Raw genomic sequence first — 25,297 nt, 5'->3', positions numbered from 1 at the left:
ATCAACCAGTGCCTAAAGGATTTACTTCCTCTTATCAACAGGCCAAAGTAAATATTTGTAAACTTGAATGCTAAACAGAGTTTAATCTGAGTTGTCTTTAAGATTAATGCAGGGCTGGGGATGTAGTAAGTGGTAGAGTGCTTAGCTACTTGGCTACCAGAAGTCAAGAGGGGCTTGGAAAGGTCTGACCAAGTGGGTACAGAAAAGCCCAAAGAAAAGCAGAAGACAGGAATGTTTTTGAAAAACACACCTAAAGCATGAACACTTAGCATCAAGCAACACTCAAATTCATAGGAAAGAGTCTGAATATTCTTTGGAAAACCCGAACTGGCATTGCACCCTCCGAAGGCAGAAGTCTGCAGTCTGTGGCTCAGGGTCAACAGTTCTGAGTGTGTGCTCAGGTGCTGTGGCTCACTAGCTCCAGGGTTTGAGCAGGTTGCATGACCTCTCTAAGTCCCAATTTCCTTCCAGGTAGATGGAGAAGAAAACAGGACTTAAAAAAAAAAAGTTGGGAGAATTAAAAAATAATTCTTGGAAGATGCTAAAAGTCAGTTCAGAACATAGGGCTGGGGTGTGGCTCAGTGGTGGAGCGCTCACCTAGCACATGCGAGGCCCTGGGTTTGATCCTCAGCACCACATAAAAATAAATATACAACATAAAGGCATTGTGTACAACTAAAAAAATAAATATTAAAAAAAGAACATATTAAGTGCTACATGAATAGTAGCTGTTATTTTTATTAAAAAGTGTTCCTGGCTTTTATGATCATTTGGCACCCCAATTCCAGAGAGCCCCATAATGTAAAAGGGGAAAAAACACTGGGTGGACAAGCAAGAAAATGTGGGATGCTGACATACAACCACCATGTCCCTATCAATTTGGGAAGCTCAGGAGGAGCTTTTCCAGAACTCCTAAGCAGGAGCTTCCTACATACAACACTCCACTGAGCATCACAGAAACATTGTTCTCCTGCTCAGAGAAGAGGTCATGAGAGACCAGGGAGGCAGAACCAGGATTTCAGTTTGTCTGTGTGGTGTCTTTTGTCCCTCCAATGGAAACTCCATGAGGGTGGCTTTCTGCCTTGGTCACTGCTGGGTTGCCATGGTAACCTGAGGTAGGAAGCCATCACATCTGCTTCCTGAGCCTAGATTCTTTCCGTAGTACTGCATGGACCAAGATGTAGGAGAAGGAAGGAGAAGGTGGAGCCAAGGTGCTCTTCAGATCTGTGGATAAAGCACAGAAATCTCTGGAGCACCTTCATGTACAGTTGGTATCGGGAGCCAGGAAGAGCAGCCCTGCTTCCAACTCTCACAATTAACCCACCAGGAGAGGGCAGAAGATAAGCAAAACTGCATACCATTGCCAGGAACCCTGAGCCATCTGCATGATCAGCCTGGATTGCAGATTGCACCCACTCTCTGATGTGAAGCCTCTATGGGATTTGTGGTCAGGGAAACTGATATTGGATTAGAGCAGCAAATCTTTCCTCCTAGTTGGTGCTCAGTAAAAATCTAATCGAGTGATGGTAGACTGAAAATATCATGTTTTGACTTTGACTATTTTATGATCACATTTCAATCCTAATCCAAAGGATTTCATTGAAATAATCTGGCCAATGGGGAAGAGAAAGCCGACCATAAAAAAAGAGAGAGACTGAGTGATTTGGTCAAAGTCAGAAAGTCATTTTCAGAGAGAATCTGGAAATCTTTGAGAGAACTGGCCAACACTACAGCCTTATTGGTCACTCTGGAGTCACTGACTGTGTCACTGTTGGTTTCCATTTTCCAGCTGGGAACCCCAGAGGTCAGGCCACTGGGCAGCTGCATATGGAAGGCCAGATGTGGAGGGACACCAGCAGAAACAGCTGCTTTCTTTTTGGTGGCCAACTCATGCAAGGGTCTCTTCATTCAGCTGCAATGGAGAATCTGATCCAATCATCCTAACTCCCCCAGGTGGGCAACTCAGCACCGGATATGAGTGCGCATCCTGCCAGGGAGGCCACAATCAGGAACTGGTTCATGTGTTTTAGACGGGATGCTGATGAACTGCCTGCAGATTCCAGAGAGCAGAAGGGGTGTTTTCCTCTCTGGAAGGAGGGGAAATTCAAAACAAACAGTGCCCCCCCTTGCCTCCCCGCCCAGCACAAAACCAAGAAATCTATTATCCTCAAAATAAGGGGAGAAATGACAACCTGTTTGTTTAGGCTCTTTGGGTAAAAAAAATTTAAAACAAAATAAAACAAAACAAAACAAAAAACACAACAAAGACAGCATGTTCCCAGCAGATCCCTAAAAGCCGTAAGGGAAGTTTTGGCAGATACCCAGGAATAAATATGAGGAAAAGGTTGGAACTCTCCTTTATGATAAAGAGATATTTATTTCCCTGACAAATCCTCAAGGATCAATTCCTTACATCAGAGATACCCAAGAGACCCTGTGAAATAAGGCCACATTGCAGATGGCAGGATCCACGAGGTATCTCTGGGGACTGTCTCGGTGAATTCAATGTGATTTTTCACATGAAAAAATGCATGCCTGGAAAACTTTCCATCCGACTTAGGCATTTTAGAAATGAAATAGTTCAGAGAGTGCTGCAACCAAAGCTCTTTCAAAGGCAAGCCATTTGGTGGCAGCTGGCAGTCTCTGGGAGAGCTTGGTTCTCCAGGGAGACTCCGAGCCTCGGTGGCACTTCACCAAGGGGTAAAGAGTACAAATGTCATTTAAAAGGACAGTTGGGGGAACAGGGGGAGTGGGAGAGAGAGACAGAGAGACAGACACAAAGAATTAAATCGTCAATTTAAAAAATTAACAGTATCAAGTAAAATATCTACCTGCAATGACTGTTTGCAGCTTATACCGTTTCCATTTCTTACACTGGGAAATGAAGAGCTGACCTTTCTGGCTTCAGAATTGTTATAAACTGCAAATATCAGTGATACTTATTCTCTCCTCCCAGCAAAGGGGAACTCAAACAGAAAACATGCTTCAATAGGAAGGGAGAAATGCCCCTGAGGTGAGAGTGAGATTTCTTCTCCATTGTTTAAAATCTCTTCATCAGAAAGTCGTTCGTTTAGATTACATACCGTCATTCTGTCCCAGTTCTTTTGAGTAGACAAAAAAATTCCTTTACTAGTAATACCTCAGGGCATAAGAGCAGCTGTATAAGTGACCTTATTAGTTTTTAATTCTGTTTTTTTTTTTTTTTTCCTAAAATAGGAGAAGGGGCAACTGTTCTATCTCCTCAGTTTAACTCAGGCCAGTCCTGCTCAAATGAATCCAGAAACATCCATTCCACAGAAAGAGCTTCCCCAGGCCTCACAGTCACACAGTCCAGCATAAACACACACTGGCTGCCCAATTCCTTTGGCACTGCCTGGTGGGCTGTGCCCACTGGCAGAGTTGAGGTCATGACCAAAATTAAGGCCCCTGGAATCCTGCTCATTGTTAGACCTAAAAGAAGAGGCAACAGGCCGCTGGTGCTAGGGGCACTTTAAAAGGCCAGAAAAAGATACAGGAAGGAGACAGAGCAGGAGCAAGAAGAAGAACAAAACAAAAGCCATCACGTGATCTACACCAGTACCGGGCAAGTGCATTTTGAGCTACGAGCACCAAGCTGGCAGACGCCGATCAGATCACCTCCCTGTGCGGAGAGATGTCAGATAGCTGGCATCCTCATTGTTACGCTGGTTATTAATAAACTCTCGGACAATGGAAGGAAGTGCTTACATTCAGAGAACGAGAATGTGTGAATAGTTGAGTAATGAAATGGACTGGTCCCAGGCAAGGCTGGGGCCCGGGCTGAGCACGTTTTCTCCCAGAATGGAAAGTGTTGGAGCAGGACAGACTGCAGTTTTTCTTTTCTTTTCTTTTAAAACCAAAGATTCATCACCACATGGATCCATCCACCCTTTGGAATCCTGCTGATCACAAGGAAAATGATTTAAGGGTCATCTCACTGCCACACAGCCAAACTCCTATTTATAAACACAACGTGTTGCTTTGTTTTGTAGGTGTGTAGTTTATGCCTCTATATTTCTATTCGAGAAGCCAACAGAGGTCTCAGGCTCCCGCTTAAGAGGGGGATGCACAGTAACACTTCTGGTTGGGTTGGTAAATGCATCAAGTCTCAGGGCCTGCAGAACACTGGTTTTCTTTAAATGGCCTGAGAGCGAAAACACAGCGTGGTGGGCCCCTGCGCATCTACTGAGCCCCACTTGTTCTGGGAGGCAAATCCCTGAAACAATGCTCAGAGCAAATCCCAGACTCTCCCACTCTCAGATGAGCTCTGCACCCAGACAAAGGCAGCTTGTTTGGTTCCTCCTTCTCTCCCCTCCTGTCTTGTCTGAGATTTCAAGTAATGGGGGAAGGGAAGGAGCAAGAAGCCCTCTAAAGATCCCATGAAAAGGATCTCAGGTCCTTTAAAAACAAAATCTCTGAAAACATCTAAACCAAGTAGTGTGGATTCATCCTTGTCCTCTCACTCCGTGTTTGAACCTTCTCAAAATTTGTTACCTGAAGCATATATGAGTAAAATCAGGGGACAGAAGTGGCTACAAAGGTGGAAGAATTATCTAGGCTCTGCCCCCTGCTTTCTCCCCTTCCCGGTGTCAAAAGGCAGATTTACTGAGCCTGACACAAGTGCATCCTTCCCATCACAGACCCACAGCTGAGACTCAGTTGGATCACCACCCCGGTGGCCCTCTGCTGGGACACAGACCTGCAGGTATCCATCCCACAGAGAGCCCTACATCTCACAACCACAGGACTCAGAGTGTCCCAGCCCCAAACTTAATTAATCATTCAACGATGTTGACATTTTCTTTTTGAAATGCTAGTCCATGGTTCAGGGCATTAGTAAACATGGCCTTCTGACTTCTTTAGAAAATAGCAATGATGGTATCAAACTAAAAAGCTCCTTCACAGCAAAGGAAATAACCAAGAACGTGAAGAAAAAGCCTACAGAATCTGAAAAAAATCTTTGCCACCTGCACCTCAGATAAAGCATTGATCTCCAGGATATATAAAGAGCTCAAAAAACTTAACATCAAGGCCAACTAAAACAAACCAAAACAAAAACAACAAATAACCCAATCATTAATGGGCAAAGGAACCAAACAGGCACAGCACAGAAGAAGAAATACAAGGGGTCCACAAACATATGGAAAATATTTTCAACATATCTAGCAATTAGAGAAATGCAAATTAAAGTGAGATTCCACCTCCAGTCAGAATAGCAATTACTACAAATACAAGTAACAATAAATGTTGGTAAGGATGCGGGAAAAAACGTATACTCATACATTGCTGCTTTTACTGAAAATGGGTGCAACTACTCTGGAAAGCAGTGCGGAGATTCCTCAGAAAACCTGAAATGGAACCACCATTTGACCCAGTTAACCCACTCCTCAGTATATACCCAAAGGACTTAAAATCAGCATACTATAGTGACATGGTGACATCAATGTTTATAGCAGTTCAATTCACAATAGTTAAGATGTGAAACCAACCTAGGTGCCCTTCAACAGATGAATGGATAAAGTAAATATGGTGTATATATACACAATGGAATATTACTCAACCATAAAAAGAAAGGCTTTATGACTTTTGCCAATAAATGAATTAATTAACCTGGAGACTATCATGCTAAGTGAAATAAGTGAGTCCCCCAAACCAAAGACCAAATGTTCTTTCTGATATGTGGATGCGGACTCACAATAAGTGGGGAAAAGAAGAAGAACAGAAGTTCATTGGAGTAGACAATGAATAATGAAAGGAAGGAAGGGGGGATAGAAATAGGAAAGACAGTAGAATGAATAAAAATAAGTAAATACTTGGTAGCAATGATATTTCTTCATTTCTGTAGCATGAGCGGCCTCAGACACCAAGGAATGGACTTCCCAGGAATTTTAAAGGTAATTACATATCTTTAAATAGAAAGATCGCTTTTCACATTTCTAGTAGTATGGAAATATTTTCTCTGTTTTGCATCCATCAGCAGTATGTACACTCCTTGGCAGGGAAGGCTTGAACTTTTTAAATGCTGTGTACAATACCTAGCATAGTTGGGAGCTGGAGAAAAATGTTTATAGCATAGAAATCTTACAAGGTTGTTCCATGGCTCAGTTAGTTACTCATGGTCTGGTAAAGGAAAGGGATGCACCTAAGAGGACAAGGGTGGATGCTACAGCAACAGAAACCTGATCTGACCAGAGCAAACCTGAGAGGTCTAAGAGCCTCTGGCAAAGGCTCAAGGCACAGCGGAGGGAGAATGTTGGTGGGCGGTCATAGAACAGCCTTCAGCAAGGTAGACACCATGCCCTCTGGGCACACGGAGACTCACAGGCAGGACTCTCAATGGTCTCCAACATCTCATTTCAAGAACTGTATCTTGAGCACCTCCTGGCAGTTGCTCCCTAGGGCGGTCTAGGAAAGAGGACTTTCAAATGGTGACTAGGTTCTCAACCTGCTTTTACAGAACAACTATTTGACACAGTTTATCAGTTTGGATACTAGTTAGTCTGTGTCTAATTTTCTGAAGGAAGCAATGGGAGGTCAGACGAGTACTTAAACTCAGGGCTATCCTTCCGGGGAAAGCACGTGGGCCTGTCCTGTCTGTGGGAGCACATTGTGGGCAAGAGGACAGACAGGACAGAAAGCCAGGGGCAGAGCCCAGCCAGCCTCCTGGATTCTCAGGCCAGGGATTGGATTTCCCCACTGTGGGGGACTTGAAGTTGGCCCCTTCCTGCCGGGACTGCCAAAGGCTCTCCACAGGGCAGGCTTCCTCCTCCCAGTGAGGAAAGCAGGAGCGGCAGCAGGAGCTGGCAGCAGCCACAGCATGAGGGAGGACAGGGTGGAGAACTCCCCTTTGTGAGTGGATGGACTCCTTCCTGTTTGGGGTCCCTCCCTCCACTGTCCCAAGTGTTTCTCTGAAGTCATGGGGGTGGGGGGGGCATCCCCAAGGAGCCTGGGCATTACAGGACAGGTTTCCAGGCTTGAACTTGCAGAGCTGGGAAGAGGTTGACATGCTCCCTGGCCTAACGGGGACTTCTCCTCACCTGGTGCTTCTTCTTGCTTTGCTGGGCAGCATCAGAAAGGGGACGGGGGCGAAAGGCAAACCAGAGCTATCCTGCTGCCCACTCCTAAATGTCCTCGCGGGGGCCCTCCACTATGCTATTAAACATTTGAAACTCACTTTAATATCTTGGGAGAAGGATGCTTATGTATTAGGTGTAGGAGTGGATTTGGCAGGAAGATGTTTTTGTGACTTCTTTTCAATCCCAGGAATGGAGATTTATGGCCTGATGCTTGGATTTCATTCCTGGTGGTTCTGTAATGTCAGTTTCATCTTAAGATATGGAGCTTTTGGCCCAACCTCATGGATAGCTGCTAGCAGGTGTTCTTGGTGCCCCTGGAGGTTGCCCGATAGATATGAGGGGCCCAGCAGATGGACCAGGACACAGGCTGCAAGTGGTGGGACCTGGAACTAGCACACGCTCACCTCCAGCTTTTTCTCTCTTCTTCAGCAAGAAGAGTGGCCCTCAAAGTCTCGACCCTGGACCCGCAGCATTGGCATCACCAGGCAATTTGTTGGAGAGGCACTCAATTCAGTCTTACCCAGACCTGCAGAGGCTCGGGAGGGAGGCATGGCAGTCTGTTTCAGTACCTCCTCTGAAGTGGTTCTGATGTTTGCCTAAGAACCACGGAGCTGGAAGAATCCAGCTGGATGGGGCTGGGTTCCCTGTGACTAGATAAGGAGGCAGGTGACAAATCCAGGTTCTGATCTGAGACTGGGTTTTAACGGGGTTAGGAAGACTATTGTATGCTGTGTGGGCTTTGGTTTCACCCTTTGCCTTTCAGCGGGAGCCTGGGTGTGGCTGTGATTCCAGGCAGGGGGCTTAGGTTGAACAGCCTTCTCTTTGATAAAAGAAGACAACAATGTTCCAGAAGGATCCTCTTTGCAAACGTCTAAGCCTCAGAAAGAATGACCATTTGGCACATCTTTTGCATGAAACCATTCTGAAGACTCCCAGGGAGGGAAAAGGTTAGTGAACCCTGCGATGGTCTGGCAGACACAGATCCAGGTTTTGTACGGTCTAACGCTTGCGTAACACTGGTAGCTCTGTCTAAGACAATGCAGAACGTAGTTGATTTTACAAAACATACTAGCATGTGAACATACCGTCAGGGCCTGCCAGGGCCTCAGCCCATCCACCAGAAGCCCTGGGTTTACTGCTCCTGCAGCCCCACAGTAAAGCCGCCTCTGTGCAGGAAGGGCGTGCATCCTCTCCCTGGTTGTTCAGTTTTAAACTTTTTCCCAGCTCTGATTGGACAACACCAGTCCAAAGCTAACTGGACAGCTTTTAGCGCCCCTCCCTCTCCCATCTTTTCCTTTTTTAATGTGTTGTGGCAGTCACTATCTACAGTTATAGAATGACCCTGGAAGATGAGGTGGGATGAAAACTTCTTGCTTTATTTTCCTGGCTCAGAGGTAAGGTGACACGGCTCCCCAGATCAATCAGGTTTTAACCATATGGCCTTGGGAGTGACCTTCATTAGTCACTTGTTTCACATTTCCAAGTAACCACTGCCCTCCTCTCTCCCTTCCCTCTTCCAACTCAACTTCTTCCGGTCCTTTCAGCAGAAGGCACCCTGCTCTTAAGTCAGCCAGATCTGGGAGCTCAGAGCTCTCCTGTCCCCTCAACATTTTATGGCAAAACAATCAGCCCAAGGCTCCCAGAAAAAGCAGAACCGGGTCTCCTGACCTTTGGGGAGGACAGGTGCTTAACTTTCTGTCATGCCCAGTGGTGGCCAGCCTCTCCTCACCTACCTGAGCTAGAGTAACCTACACCTTTTAAAGTCTGGAGGAGGCCCCTGGGAAGAGAATGTGGGTCTCAGCACATGACCCTGACCTCCACCCCTCCTCAGTGCAATCCTCCCTTGAAGATGCAGAGCAAACTTGACTTTCTGTCCAGGCAGTAGATATTCCTGAAGGTTGACTTGACCATCAGGACAGTCAGTATTCTGAAAGGCTCTGGGGGTTCTTGAAGAGACCTGTGTGTGACCAGCAGTTTGTCCTACATAGATGTAGATATATTGGTTCTCCCTCCACCACCCTGGATCCTTTGGGGCATTTTTTTCAGATTCCCATTTGGCCCCAACCTTGGTGGAGCACAAAGCCGGCTTCTGTTGAGCATGCCAGGTGGCCTGCTGTGTCATGGCTGTCCCCAGGCTTCCCAGAGCCTACCCAAGGGTCGAGACCCATGACAAAGAGGCCTTCTCTCACACTCTCCAGAAGGTTCTCTGCAGGCCAGCCCTACCTGAGGACAGTAGGCTCCCACTGCTGCCGCTGATAATCTTCCCCTTGCTCCCCATGTTGGCCAACTTTGAGGTCTTCAGCGTCCCAGTCTCGGTCAGGTCAATGGCAATCTCGCTCAGACTTCGTGCCGCATGGATCTTGGACTAAAACAGAAGGATAAGCAGGTCATGGAAGGACATTCCTCTCAAAGAGGGGACAGAAGTCACTCGGTGTCCTGAAATTTAGCAAAGTGACTCATCCCAGGATCTGCAGCGTCTTGATGTTTGTGTCCCTCAGCCCCATCACAAATCACCAACACTGTGTGAAGGAGAGAGGGGGCTCAGAGCTACACAAATGATGGAATGTCATAGGCTAGGATCCTGTAGGCTGAACTGAGTAGTGCTTACGAGCACCTGTTTGAAGTCTGGATTTGGGGAAGATTACTTAATCTCATGAGCCTCATTATTCCCAACTATAAACTACCCCACAAGGAGGTGAGGCGTTCCCTCCCCTCCCCTCCCTTTCCCTCCTTCCCCTTCCTCTCTGCCTGACACAGCAATCAATAAAAAATAGTGACTCTAATTATGTTGAACTTAAACATGGAGGAAAAATAATTTTCAGCTTTCTAAATGACATGAGACAGGTGAAACAAATTCAAGAAATACCAATAAATTATGCAATTATGAAGACCTCTTCAATTCTCATCCATGTGACCTTGGAAAGTTTGCCTGAAGGTCAGTGCCCTATTCCTGCAACCTCAGTGTGCGTGGTGAGAAGCCTCTGGAACAACGGCTCATGGGGACACTTGGGCACTATTCAAAACTTCTGGCACATGCTTGGCTTCTATTTTGATACCTACATGTAAGTTCCAGAGTCTTCATATTATAGCTCAAACTTCGGTTAATTAGCCCCATTTGGCTAAAGGACACAGTAAGCCAGAATCATAAGAAAAAGGTTCTGTATTCACAGTTGCATCCCTAAAAGTGATTGCTTTTAGGAAGCCTGTCTGGGCTCAGGGGCCTGCATTTGTCCTGCAAAAGCAGTCTGGGACTCTGAGGCCATGTCCTTCCTTTGGCCTCAGTGTTTGTCCACACTGGTGAATGACCACAACTTCCGGCCTCGGGCACTTTCCTCCTGTTAGCAAGACAAACGTCTATGAGCCAGAGGAAACTCTTGAGGCTTTTGCTTGTTTTGTTCACCTGGTGTGAACCGGCCTCCTTTTCTCTCTCCCCACTGGTCCTTCCTCAACCTAGACTTAAGTCTTCTTTCTAACTTGGACTTTTTTGCCTTGCATTTAGAACCAGGTCAGCATCCTCAGGTTAGGGTCCCCTTATTCATGGCAGCAATCCCAGCTGCCAGCCTTCACAGGGTTTTGGCTTGCAGCAGAAAGCAGGAAAGGCCTTGACCCAGCCTATCAACGGCACCCATCTGGTAGTGCTTTATCCTCAAGCATGCACAGGGAGCACAACCCATTAACTTCTTTTCTTTCTGCACTACTCTATTATCAAGACCCATGTTTTTTGTTTGTTTTTTTTTTTAAGAGAGAGAGAAAGAGAGAATTTTTTAATATTTATTTTTTTAGTTTTCGGTGGATACAACATCTTTATTTTATTTTTATGAGGTGCTGAGGATCAAACCCAGCGCCCTGCGCATGCCAGGCGAGCGCGTTACCGCTTGAGCCACATCCCCAGCCCAAGACCCATGTTTTAATAAAAAGGAGCCCACACTTAACCAGCTTGTAATAGTAACTCAGGATGACCTAGACTACTGCTGCATAGTAGTAAAGGCCTGGGGCCTGAAGCCAGAGAGAGCTGGGTTAGAATCCCAACCAGTTAATCTCTGGTGGACCTTGACCCTTGAACTCTCTGATCCTCAGATTCTTGTTTGTAACATGGAGATCTGAGAGTCGACATCACAGAGGTGGGATGAGGGCTAAGTTAGATAATATATGTCAAGGCCGTTGCAATAGGAATAGGATATAAATTAAGGCCTGGAAATGATTTGTTAAATGGGGTTAGACTGATGATTCCACCTGGCATTTTAGGGATCTCGATAATCACATGTAAAACCTGTCTTTACCCAGCCCCTCCGCTCCTGCCACACATCAGTCTCAGAGGTGGAAAGCAAAAATATGGAAAGGGAATAACAGCTGTCCTTTAGAAGGGAGACCAGATTCTCAGAAGCTTTAGAAACTTTCTGGAATGGAGATATCACAATGACCCAACAGTCTTAGTGAGGACAGAGAGAGGAAGCTAAGAGGAAATGAGCACCGTTGGGGACATCTTCTCCTTGCCGAGTCAAGTCCCTGTGCCAATCCGGAAGAGTCTCCAGACTTCTGAACGCCTTTCTCTGAAAGTCTTGCCCTATAAACATTATTCAGTTTAAAGGAGGATATTCTGTGAGCAAGATTTAATTTTTCCTACCATGTTGTCTCTCTGCTTTTGATTCCAGATGGAATAAAGAGAGCAAACTGGACTTTAAAAAGGAAAAAAAAAAAGGGTAAGGAGGAAAGACATTTACATTGGGGGTCAATTCCAGAAGACCTGGCTCTAAATTCAGAGGAAAAAGTGTCTGATGTTCCATCTAAACAATTTGATGAAATTGTTTCAAATATTTTCAAATATTTCCCTCCCAAGTCCACAAGACATTCCTTGGCTCCAGGCTGCCGAGATTGTTGGGATCTCACAACATTTCTGATCTTTGGGGTCAGCATACAGAAGTTACCAGTTGTAATTAGTGGCTGCCTTGCTTCTCATACTGAATGGACCATGGAAAACCAACTAGTACAGCCCCCCTCCACCCTACCTTGGAAGGTGCAAGGGTCTCTTTATGCACATGTGTGGAGGGGAGCTGAGAGGGGGTGTGGAGGGGAAGAAAGAGAGAGGAGAGGAGGGAGAGAGAGAGCCAGACAGACACTGCATGATGCCCCTTAAAGAAGGAAATACCCGAGTGTGAGGAAAGAACATGAGAATCTTGGCCACCCCCCATGCTGACTCAAACCACTAGACCACACTTGTCTCTCTGGAGTTGATAAACATCACTTGGGAGGCCTGGGCTCTGCTGAAGCACTTCAGAGAAAGGAATGGTTGGCACGGCCCTATACAGTAGAGTGGGAAGCCCTGCCAGCTGCCAGCCCACACAGGCTGGCCAGAAATATTTGAAGCTTTTCATTGGAAGGCCTGTCGGCCATCACTCACTCAGAGCCCGTGCTGCCCACCAGAGATGGATCTGATCTATAAAGAATGACCTTCCAGAAATGAAAGGTGCTGTAATTCCTATGGGGAATTTCATCACCTCTGATTTAACTTGGGGACCTTTTAGGGAATTTAAACTTGACGCATGCATTGGCCAGGAGAATAGTATGTTAGCTTAATAATGATGTTAACAAGAGACAGCACACACTTCCTGAAGCCATTTCACCAACATTGTGTCATTTGACTAATTACTAATTTAGGTCAGGAATTTCCTTTTCTGTTCTCTAATTGGGGAGAGCAAAGAGCATGTGATCAAAGACCAGTCCAAGGTCACGGTTCCGGAACACAGAGTTCTCCCATGTCCAAAAAGGGGAGCTTTCCCTCACCTGTCTCTGGGGTTTGAGGAGTTTGTCCCTAGGAGGAGTGAAAGGGCTTTGGGACATTTGTGAGTATGTGAGGCTTTCTGGGACAAAATTCTATTCCTCCCAGGCTTTTTCTTCTGTCTCTCAGGGTTACTGAGAAGGACAGCCGAGTTCTTCCTAATGCTGGGGGCATTTGGTTTTGCCTCTTAAAAGATGCTCTTGTTAGTCAGTGATCTGTGACCATTCTTTCCTGAAGCTCACTCTCCGCATCATGGCTGGCCTGAAACCTGCTGAGCAGCCTTCCCATGGGTAGGACCACCTTTGAGAACGGTCACACTGAGGCCACCTGCTGAAGCCATCCAGGAGACTCCATGCAGAAAAGAGGACAGAGAGGGGACCTCAAACAGCCATGTTGCACTATCCATCGGGTAAAATGTGCTATTTCTTTTTCCCTTTGGAAACTGTGGTACCAGTGTGTGGGTGGTCTGCCCTCGAAAGAAACTGGCAGTGAGGTCCAGGAGACTTGCCCAACCCTCTACTCCTCACCATCCCTTGACTGAACAGTACCCATGTTCGAAGGTGTTGCAAGGCGTTGACCTCCAGCCTTTGCCACTGGAGAGCAAATCGCTGGCATCTGCTGGCCGTGTCAATATGCAGCATGAGTCAGAATCTTTTGGCCCTGTTTCTTTTGATCCAAGTGAGCTTCAAATTCCTGGGCCAAGGCCTGTCAACACCTGGAGAGCTCTGGAAGGCTCATGACTCCTAACTACAAAAATGCTCCTCCCTGGACTCAGTCACCCCAGAAAGTGACCCAAAAATAAAGACCAGAAAGAAGATTTAGAACAGGGAACAGTGCTTTACAAAGGAGAAAGTAAAGCTGGACACAGTGGCACAGGCCTGCAATCCCAGCGACTTGGGAGGCTGAGGCAGGAGGATCTGTGCAAGTTCAAGGACAGCCTCAGAAACTTAGAGAGACTCTGTCTCAAAATATATATATAAAAAAGAGGGGCTGGGGTTGTGGCTCAGCAGTAGAGCACTCGCCTAGCATGTGTGAGGCACTGGGTTTGATCCTCAGCACCACATAAAAATAAATAAAAAATAAAGGTACTGTGTCCAACTACAACTAAAAAAAAATATTTAAAAAAATTTAAAAAAAGAGAAAGGGCTGGGGCTATGGCTCAGTGGTTAAATGCCTCTGGATTCAGTCCCCAGGAACAACAACAACAACAAAAAGGTGGTGGTGGTGGTGGTGGTGTGTGTGTGTGTGTGTGTGTGTGTGCGCGCGTGTGCGCACGCATGCTATAGGCCCTGAATTAAAACTAAATTAGGACTGAATGGATAGCTTCATTTCTTCCTGTACTATCTCATCTCCCACTCAATCCCAACTTTCTCCCCCAGGAAACAGAAACCCACAATAAATGAAAATAGACAAAAGAGAAAGAGCCCCAGCGGGTCCCAATCCAGTGATCAGGGTCCTGCCTCCTCCTGAGAAGTCAGTGGAGAAATGCCCCCTTGGGTAGAGGAGCCCACCAGCCGAGGGGCCGCGGCTGTTCTTGCTCTGTATGTCAAACACCCCAAGCCACCGGATCCTGGGAAAAGTGCAGGACCCATGTTGGCAGGGCCTTTGCCTGAGGGTACTGGAGACCTGAGCAGGACGAGGGAGCAGAGTGTTGATAGAAACTGTGTGTGAACCAAGGACACGTCATTCTCCCACCCACCAGAAAACACAGGGCAAGTCTGGGTTGGGGGCGGTGAATCTCCTGGACAGATGATGTTGACTAAGCCCCAGGCTCCGGGTCCACCTTAGGGAAACAGACTTGTTGCTGCTGCTTTTTTTTTTGTTTTGTTTTTCACTTTTCCAGTTTTGCATTTTTAAAAATGGAGTTGGCAGTTGGAAAAGCCTTCAGGGTTTTTCACAGCAATTACCCTAAACAGTTAGGTGGTGTCTATTAGATGAGAACTGTTCCTCTCTCTCTCTTTTTTTTTTTTTTAACTCTTCAAAAAATAAAACATGTCACTGTTTAAACACCAAAAAGGGCTGGACTACTTGTTCCTGGGAGAGTCTCCTGGGTTCCAAAAGCACGTTCAGAATTCCTCAGAAGGATCCTATCTGGCTCTTGTGGCTCTTGAGCAGTTGATGGTGGCTGGGCCTCTCTTGACCAAGCTGCATGGAATGTGCTGTCTTAGTCTTAAAGAACTAGTCTCCTTCCTCCTACCTGGAGCCCTGAGAGGCAAGTCCACACCTGTGCAAGTCCTGGGCCAAGGACACGGGTCCTCCCCCACTCATCCATTCCCATCTCTAAATTGCTGCCCCGAGGCCAGCTCATGACTTGGTGAAAGGCCTGGTCACTTACCTTACTTTGCTTTCTGTCCAGATAGAACTGGTGTTGGCTAATAGCCATAGCCCAAATGGACTTGATTAATGCTGGACACGCATACCAGGTGTGCACTGCAATGCCACTGTGCCCAAATGTCCTCCTTGTCACCGAAGCCCTGGAAAAGCAAGAACCACAAGTTTCAACCTTGTTTATGAGGAGAGAAGCCGTTTATCAATCAACGGCTTTTAGTAAGAATACATCGGGACCTAAAAACTCTGGCATGAAGATGACAGATGAGCTCACACACAAACAGGCGTGTGCAGGAACACACACACACACACACACAGACACAGAGGCACCCCCGGGTGTAGGCAGGGAAACTGATTCCTCAGGGCTCAGGATTCAGCCAACCTTCTCTCTTGTCAGGGGTAAGATAGGTCATTCTAGGTCACTGGATAGTCCTGTCTGATCTTTACCTCCTGGCACTGGGCCAAGACAAACCTCAGAGACAGGAAAACCTTCAGTGGTGCTCTTTAGTAACCAGGCAGCGCTGCCCATGGTGAAGAGGAACCCATTCCTTCCTCATGGCCACAGGCCACAGCATTGGAGGGAAACAGGACTTCCTACAGCACTCCAGCTCAATGCTCCTTGAAAGGTCTAGGAGAGCAGGAGACTATAAAGAATCAGCAGAGGAAAGGCAGGGAAGAAGGAGCCAGCTGATCCCCAACCTCCATGTAAATGAGGCAAACCCACGTGGAGTATGTATGGGGCAGAGAGGAGGAGTCAGACCTCAAAAGTCAAAATGGGCAACATTAATCTCAATCAACATGGTCTAGAAGGAAATGGAGTTTGGGGAAGAAAAGAGTCACATGGTCATGTTCTCAGTGATATTTGCTTTATAAGACAGACAGATTAAAACAGAACAATTGAAATTTGAGAACCTGTGTTTGAACGTACATCCTTATGGGGGGTTTCGTGGGGAAATTTGACCTGTACATCGGAAGAAAACTGTCCAAGACTACGATATCTAATTTAGAAGAAATGTGGGGTCATTAGGATTTGTGAATAATAGGATTTCCCCCCATGTGGCCAATTTTGACTGGAAGAAAACTTAAAGCTGCTCCTATCACGTTACTGTGGAGGCTGAAGATTTAACAGTGGGTCTTCTTCATACCAACTTTTAAGGAGAAATTCAAGTCTGGTGGTTAGAAATCTGATTCTAGGCAGGTTTTTCCTCCTTTTGGTTCAAACCAAAGTTAAGGGGGAAAAAAGTTGCCAGAGCATGAAATAGCACACAGTTGAAAGTAACTGAACAGGAGGCAGTGATGGAGGAGGAGACCCTGCAGGCCTCTGCAGATCTGAAAAGACACTGTGACCTGAGCTCCCCGTTTGGCTTCCATGATAATTGCCAAACGGTTACTCCTGGGAGTAAACAAACAACAACAAAGTCAAAGTGGAGAGGAAAAGTAACTAGATGGATACTTTCATCCAGGTAGTAAGAGCTGCTTTTCAGATAAGGTTAATGAGGGAGAGTTCATGCTTCCGTGGAAGCATCTAAATCAGAGTTTTTAATCTGGCTCTAACATGAATTTATCTCCTCTACTCATCTCTCCTCTCAGGCCCTTCCCACCCCACTGACTTTTCTATTTTCTCCAAACCTTAGAACTGAAATAGTATCTGCAAACCCACAGAATGGCAGAAAGGAAGGCAGGTAGGAGGCTGTATGGGGGTTTGCAGTTCACTGCATGTTCTGTGTCCTGAGGGGAAGGACAAACGTTGGGATCCCACCTAACCTGATTAACTCAGAAAGTACCTTGGCCCTGCGTGATGTCCCTGTCCTCCCAGTTTCCCACAAAGGACATTTGTTACACGATTTTATCTGGCACTTTCCAACCTATCAACTTGGTTCCCACTCCCTTCCTGGCCTGGGCGAGGAGTTGACCCTGAACACCGTGATAAGGTGAGGGCATTTTGATGAACCTTCTCTGCTCCAAATAAGCAAGGCAGCAAGCAACAGGAGGAGGCCTCTAACCAAACTGCTCTATCGCGCCATGGGGAGGGGAACACCAGCCGAGGCAGAAGGCCTGGCGGCAGCATTGCCTCTGCCCCTGAGGTAGCCAACCTGAAGCAATTCCCCTTCCTTAGGCATCTGGAGAGTGGGTCTTTCCAGCTGAAGCCAAAATGAGCTTTTACCTCCCTGGGCCTCTTGCCTTGCCTCCCTTGACCATCCTGTTCACTTTTTTTTTTTTTTTTTTATACCACGCAATGAACTCAGGGGCACTCGACCACTAGCTGCATCCCTGGCCCTATTTGTATTTTATTTAGAGACAGATTCTCACTGAGTTGCTCAGCACCTCGCTTTTGCTGAGGCTGGCTTTGAAGTAGAGATCATCTGGTCTCAGGCTCCCAAGCCACTGGGATTACAGGCATGTGCCACCACGCCTGGCCATCCTGCTCACTTCTAGAAAAACCTGGTAGACTCCAGGCTTCATTTCCAGAGTTCACACTCCAAGCTCAGGCTACCACCTTTGGGCTCCTTCACCTCCCTCTTCTGTGTATACCAGGCCCTCCCTCTCTCACCTAATTTTCTCAGTTGAGGAACACCCATCTGACCCCTTAGCCCCCTATGGGCCCACCTCAGGGCCTCCATATTAGTTACCCTTCCAGGTTCCACTCAGGTCTCTCTCCTCAGGAAGTCTCTCCTGAGCAGCTGGGACGTCATCATCAGCCTCATTTAGTTTTTATGTTCTGTGCCATTTGGCACCTGGCACCCCTACTTTGTGTATAATGTAGCAAAAAGAACATGAGCTTTGGCCCCAGACTTCCTGGTTCAAACCTAGCCTGTACCACATAGTAGCTATTTGTAACCTTACAACTGAAATAGTATCTTAGAACTGAAATTGTAACCAGAGCAAGTCACTTCATTCCTGTGCCTCTCACACAGAACAAGATCGACAGTAGGACCTACTTCCTGGGTTGCAATGAGAGGATGTAGACATGCCATAAACCTCCTCATGTGTCCATTCATTCTTCTGCCTGTCCCCACAACTATGCCAGAAGTTATAAGGAAGAGGACCCCATTTCAATGCATGTGGGAATGATCCCTTCTGTTGAATAGGTTCAAGATCACTTAATGGTGATATGTGAGGTTTGGACCCTTTCCGATAGCCTTGGACTTTGGAAAGGAGATTTAGTATTACATCACTGATAGGATGATGGATGTAGAGCGAACACGTGTGCCCCTCACAACACACACACACAGTTAATGGATTTGACCAAAGTGATCCTGAGTTAGCAGAATTCCCAATAGAACATAGGCATAGAGAATCTGTCACTCTCCTATGCACAGCCCCTTAGATTATCCAATCTTTATTTAATTTTTACTATCAAGCATCCTTTTTCTGCATCTGACCCACGGTGGCAGAATTCATTTCGCCCTTTTTAACACTTGTTTCCCCTCCTCTCATCTGCCTAGAAATCTGGTCCAATTCAGTTCACCTGAAAAAATAACAGTATGTTTCTTCTTGGCTGGATTCTATTTTTGGTATCCATCGATCCCTCCTTGGCCTGCACAGATGCATATGTGTGCTCTGCAGAGGAGCGTTTTAGAACATGAAACCAGTCCCAGGACCCTGTGAAATGCTGAACAAGCTGTCTTCTGCTGATGATACCATCTAACCTGACTGCAGAGACTTGGAAGCTCTAGAAGGGTTTCCAGCTTCTAGAACTGTAGTAACTGTAGGGCGGGGAGAAGCTCACGCCTATGCATGAGGCTGCTTCAAGCAGATTAAATGGCAAAGTGGGCAGTGCATGAGTCCTGATGGCTTATCATGCAGCAGGAACTCAGGCAACTGCACAAGCCTCAGCTCTCTCACTGTGGGCGTCATCTCAGCATCCGGAGGGCAGCTTGTCTCCTATGCCAGAAGCCCTGTGTGAGGTGGGACTGATGCCATCTCAAGTCCAGAGCTAGGTGTCAACAGCACCTAAAATCCGCTGAGTCTTCTCTAGAGCGTCTGATCTTTTTCCTACCTTCCCAGAGCTATCTTCTTATTGTCCATGTTTTCAGACCTGAGTAAAGTGATTTATTCTTATGTGTCAGGCCTGATTCTAGGAAATTCTACTGCTGCTTATGGGCTGCCTGCAACTTTAGGACTGCCAGCTGACAAAGAGAAAGCTAGGGCAGGAGCTGCCCAGACCCCTTGTACGCCAGCTCACTGCAGTCCTTCCTGGGCCCTTATTGTCTGGCATCTACTTGGAGCAAGGATCTTTTATCCTGTTGCTCTCTGGGGTACAGTGTGGGGTGGAGGGAGAATTAATTGTATTTCTTTCATATCCACCCACAGTGCTAACATTCAAAAATTATAGCTCCTGGAATAAAACAGTTGAGCACAACTGCTTCAGTGACAGATTCCTTTTGATTGTCCTGCCTGAACCCACTCACTCTCAACTGCTCTGACAAGGGAGCCTTCGGCCTCTTCTCTGGCAAAAGCTTCCTAAAGGGACTTGGGCCACTGCTGGGTTTAACTCTGTGTTTGTTACAGAGTGCCACAAAGCTTCCCTCCAGCTCTGTGCTGTGCAACACACACACACACACACACACACACACACACACAGATGAGACATTCATGAAATTGCTAATTTCACACATTCTCTCTCTCTCACACACACACACTCACACATGCGCTTGAACCTACCACATTTACCAACAAAGCTTTCCATCCTGATTTGTACCCTGTTCTCCAGGATTCACCATCCTCGCCCTGACCCCAAACTGAACACTAACAATGACAGCCCCAAAATAATAATATAAATAATATGCCAGGCATTCACCAGAAAAGGACTTTTCAAGCTTACCTGCGGGGGTCATGAACTTCCACAGAAAACTTCTTTTCTCTGAAATACAGGTTTTCCAGTTGTCTCCATTGGAATATCTGGACAGAAAACAGTGTGGTTTAAGCTCAGGAGCCTGCCTTCCCACGTCGTCCCTTCCTTGCCCGGTTAACTTTCCACAGCTGGCAGTTTCCTTATCAAAGCAGAGACCTTGCAGTTGTTTGTGCTCCTCCGCCTGTGCCTGAAGCCACACACACACACACACACACACACACACACACACACACACCAGCTCTCCGTTTAAACCCAGGCACCGAGGGTGTGGATTTTCCTGCAGGGTTCTGGACGGGAACAAAACAAGTTCTTTTCCACTTGCTCCCCTTTGGATCGCCTTTGTTGAACTCTCAAGACAGTTCCCAGCTCTGCAGACTTTTCCCTCCAAGGACGGGGGAGGGGAGGGGGCGCAGAGAGGAGGGAGGGCCAGGAGGCCGAGCGAGCGCGGGCGCTCAGAGGGGAGCGGGAGCCATCTGTGCCGCGGAGCCGAGCGCCGAGCCGCTTCCTCCCCTCAAGTGCTGAAATGGGAAGGCGTTCAAATTCCCAGCCTCCCATCGGGACTCCACTTCCTGCCGCTAATGTGCAGGAGCCTCCGACGCGCTCGCAAAGGGCGGAGGCTGCCGGGACCTTAGTTAGGGGCAGGCGACTCAAGATCACCGTGTGAGCCTGCCATGCCCATTCTTTCGGTGGCACAAAGAAAAGCAAGAGTTGTGTCCCTAGAGGGACACTGCAGCCAGATCCCTTCCAGCAACAGAAGGAAGCAGAAAGCGCCTTAACTAGAAATCCGATGGCAATGCTGGGAAGCAATTAGAGCTGCATGGAATTGCTCTAGGAACGGGGTTCCTTTCTCTGGATGAGAATGAAAGTTGCTTCACCCTCTGGGAAATGTCAGGAGGATAAAGTCAAGCGCCCACATGTTTGCATTTATATTGACGGATGCTGTATCCCCTTCCATAAACTTAGGATGTGACTTTATTTTGCTGAAATAGAGCAGAAATCCTGTTCTCATCCTTCCTCTTGGAGATGGCTGATTCTTCCCTGGGATTCCCCCTTTTTCTGCCCACTAAGTTGGGACATATGCTTTCTAAGGTCTCATTCCAGACCCAGAGTCCTCTGACTGGAGGCTCCTGGCCCACTCTGACTTGCTCTGTTTCCTCCACCTTAAAGATGTGAGGGCCATTTCCCTGCATCAGATCACACTGTCTCCTCAGGCTCAGGATGCTGGTGGTCAGTGCTTGGTCAATAGGTTCATCACCCACGCAGAGCTGAGCTGGAATAAAACGGTTTTCTAGGATGGCTGCATCTTTTATCTCTACAGTCTCCTCTCTGAAATTTTAAAATTATTTTGTCTGTGTAAGTAATAAGATGGGGATATCAACTGCCTCTTCCTACAGAGCTCCCTCTTCCATAAGCAGCTCGGAGTGCAATGTACTCTGAAACCCAAGGAAACTGCACTTTTCTTCCTCTTTAAGGTCAATTCCAATTCCAAGTGGATGGAGAGACATCTGAAGGAAAGGAGGGGCTCTAAAGCCAGCTAGCTCAGACAGCTTTGTGTCCACCTGCCTTAGCAGTGTCTTTATTATTCAAATATCACATCAAGGGCTCTCCTTGGATGCTCTGCCACTGTGGATGCCTCAGTGGAAACACCCAGAGTTCCTCTCTGATCCCTGGTTGCTAGGTATTTATGGAGTTTTCACCCAAATTTCATCAGAGTCAAAAAAAAAAAAAAAAAAAAAAAGAAAGAAAAAAGAAAAAACCCAGAACTAATAGGTTCCATGGCATTGACTTTTTCACCCACAGGTGGCACATAGAGTGGCAAGGCCAGGCACCAAGGCTTTGGAATTTGACTAAGACATTTGGAATCTGCTCCCATGCTTCCAAGTTGCCAGACCTTGGGCCAGTTGCGGCATTCCCTTTAGCCTCAGTTTCCCCATTCATAAAATGTCAAGAAAGGGCCCCCAAGATAGATCTTAGCTGCAGCAGCTCCTTAGTACCATATTGGCACAAAGTATGTACTCTACACACCTGGATCTTCCTGATTCCTAGTTGTTCTCACTTCCCCCCAATACTGGCAAATAAATAACTGCAGGCTTTTAAAAAATTTCCTAATGAAGCCCTGACTTTGGAGTTTAAGGGGAATTGTATTATTTATAGGCTGGAAATCTTTAAGTATAAAGATTTATTTTCTTACCCTACTGTCTGTCCTCTTTCCTCTGAAGAAATGGAGATGGATGATTGATGGCTGATGGTCACTCAGCCCATGCTCTTGTACCCACCTTAACCAGGCAAAGTGGGATCTTGGATGGGACTGGCTTCATGGGTGTGTGACCTGAAGGACCCCCACTCAGAAAGACCCTGTGCTTGGATGAATCCTATGTTGTTGTCATCTTGAAATTCTTAATAAGTTTTCATCAAGGGGCCCTCATTTCCATCTTGCACTGGTCTTGCCAATTATGTAGCTGATCTGGCTCTGGGGCTGATGCCGGTGCTGACAGGCTCTGTCCAAGACTCAGCAGCACGGTGGGGGGTGGGGTTAAGTTGGTAGGAGGACCCAGGGAGGCTGGATTCTCCTATCCCCTACAGGGAGAAAAGGTAGCCACACCTGGAGCGACCATATGTGAGAAAACCCCACTTGTGCCTTTTCATTTGAAGCCCCCAGATAAAGAACCCAGAGCAGAATGCTCAGAGGTTTGGTTCCCTGGCAACCCCTCCTTCCCCCACTCCTTGCAAAATAAAACACAGACCACGCCTTTGCTCTAAGTGGTCCCTCATGCTGTTCAGTGTGGAGATCCTCGTGTCTGCCAACAGGACCAAACAAAACCATCTGGGCTTGCTGCAGCCCCTCCGTCTGCGGCCACTGTGGCTGCCTCTGGGATAGCTTCTGCCTCTGGCTGCTGTTCTCAGCAGTGAACCCTTGGGTTCTGACTCCCAGGCATGTCTCTAGGATGATGTACTGTCTGTAGAAACGCATGTAACAGGGTGCAGCACAATGGATTTCCCTGCTTTAAGCACCTTATAGATGTGTTTTTTATCTTACAAATGGAATATTGGGAAGGGGAGGTGGGAGTGAGATGGATGAATGACAGGGTAGTTTTTCAGGATGGCATTGTTGCGCTGGGCATGAGAAGGGTGCCAGGCATGCTGGCTGAGGATCCTTTTCTCCTCACTTAGAGGAGGGGGGAGAGGTAGGGAGCTGGGCACACTGGTGAGTTGAAGTATGGAGACAGCAGAGACAGAGTGCAGGGACAGCTGCTATTAGGGGCCAGGGGCGGGTGTCACGGGGCTCTTCCTGGGGTCTGGGGCATTTCTGTTCACGTGCCCTGTGCCCATGGTTTGGAGCCCCTGTCTGCTCAACACTCGGCTCTGTGGCTGGCAGAGCAAAAACAATAGGCAAACAAAAGATGCTTGATCCTGCCTCCCTCTTACCGATAAGGAAAGGCGGCTTTGACTGCGCTGGTTCCAGGGCAGCCCCTCATCGTCTGAGCCACTCCAGGGGAGCCTCCTTTTCTTGGCTATCCAAGCAACCATCATATACCAGCCACCACTTAAAGATGTCACTGCGCTTTGCAACTCCACATAAAGACCCATGGGACACTCATAATGATCATCCTTAGGCCTGGGGCTAGTTCCCTTAGGATTATGTGTCACTCCTATGGCCAATTATGCCTGTGGAGCTAATTAAAAGCTCAACTGTGTAGTTCTATCAATAATCAAAGGATTTGTTAATTAAAACCTAGAAATCAAGGCCATTCTAATGCCTTCATCTAGGCATCTTTAAAAAGCTCTGCAGATGTCTTTTTGTTTGTTTGTTTGTTTGATTTTGATCATTTAGGATCCCTCGAGAAGAGTGGCTGGGAAATTTTCTTGGGGCAAATGAGGCCCAGAGAAATGAGGGGAAATGGCCTAGGGCCACACAGCAAGTTAGTGAAGGAACCAGAAATAGAAGTCAAGGGCACCTGGTCCATTACCCCAACCTCTAACTATGTTGCTTTCCCCCGAGTCCACCAATTAGTGGGAACAGTTCCTAGTCACTAATGGGTGGTTAACTTTACAAGTGGAATGAGTTTCATAAATGAGCAACAATGTGACTGGCAAGGAAGATGTATAAAACCAAATCGTTTTAGCCCTACACAATGGCTTTGCCTTCTCTTTATACTATCAATGATAACAAGTATTACTTTCTTTTCTTGGAGACCTGCTTCCTCTAATTTCCCACATTGCAATCACTTCAGTATTCAGTAGCTTTCCATCAAGGACTAAGAAACAACAACAATCATGATTAAGAACAGCCTCAATGATTTGGTCTTGCGCAGAAAAGAAACTTAGAGGAATCATCAGGGAGTTGCTGGGTGCAGTGGCGCATACCTGCAATCCCAGCAACTGAGGAGGTTGAAGCAGGAGGACCTCAAGTTCAAGGCCAGCCTGGGCAACTCAGTGAGACCCTTTGCAACTTAACAAGACTCTCACAAAATAAAAAGGACTGGGGATGCTCAGTGGCTTAAAAAAAAGAAAAGAAAAGAAAAGAAAAGGAAGTGGTTTCACCAAAACAGGGTTTGTCACCATTGTTGAGACCCTGGGCCTAGATGTGGGTTCTTAGTTTCTGACCTCAGCATGCTGTGATTCCCAATGTAGTCACAAACCTTCTACTTGGCTTTAATGTACTCATGTATAAAACAGAAGATGGGGGGCATTTATCCACAAAGAGCAAACAAGAGTAGCTAATAATACTGCTTTTGAGCCCTGAGTGCAACAGGGTGTACCATAAATCCTTAATGAGCCAGGGCCTTGGTACTGGTTCCTATTAGCTAGTCTGCTGGATTCGAATTCCCACATCCTGTGTATGGCTGAAGGCTGGGGCAGAGGAAGGGGCCTCGGCTCCACTGGACTTCCTCTGTAGCCAGGGTTTACCGAGCGCTGGGACAGCAAGTGGCATGGTGGGCAAGCACTCAGGATGATGTGGAAATCTGGGCTTGGGAGGAAGCTCCGTCTGGTGGCTCTTGTTCTTGATCAGTACTTCAGGGAGCCTTGTCTTCCTCCGGTTCTGAGGCTGAGTCACCAAGCCTCTTAATGATGTCCCTATGAGTAACTTCCTGCTTCATCCAGAGGGGCCATTATACAGAATCACAACAGCAATCTGCTCTATCCCCTCCTTTCACAGATGAAGCATCCCCCAGTGACAGAGGTTAAGGGACGGGCAGAGGTTAAATAAGTCATCGATGTTGAGAGGCACATCTTGTGACTTCC

The 25,297-nt window shown here is 47.0% G+C and overlaps 1 protein-coding gene across 7 annotated transcripts in view; it reads right to left on the bottom strand.

The window, feature by feature from the left end:
• Nucleotides 1-25,297, bottom strand: part of Frmd4a (FERM domain containing 4A) — a 581,879-nt gene that overhangs the window by 33,857 nt on the left and 522,725 nt on the right. For all 7 annotated transcript variants that reach the window (XM_058575149.1, XM_058575147.1, XM_058575148.1 and 4 more), the window contains 3 exons: nucleotides 20,024-20,100; nucleotides 15,206-15,344; nucleotides 9,318-9,459 (listed from right to left, as the gene is read on the bottom strand). In XM_058575149.1, coding sequence (XP_058431132.1) covers nucleotides 9,318-9,459; nucleotides 15,206-15,344; nucleotides 20,024-20,100 — 358 coding nt within the window. The remainder of the gene's footprint in view (nucleotides 1-9,317; nucleotides 9,460-15,205; nucleotides 15,345-20,023; nucleotides 20,101-25,297) is intronic.

Source organism: Marmota monax, unplaced genomic scaffold (assembly GCF_021218885.2).
Source record: "Marmota monax isolate L192 unplaced genomic scaffold, Marmota_monax_Labrador192_F-V1.1 WCK01_AAM20220418_F8-fsc00090, whole genome shotgun sequence".
NCBI lineage: Eukaryota > Metazoa > Chordata > Mammalia > Rodentia > Sciuridae > Marmota > Marmota monax.
Note: the sequence above shows the minus strand (reverse complement) of the source record. Positions and strands in the feature narration are given on the sequence as shown.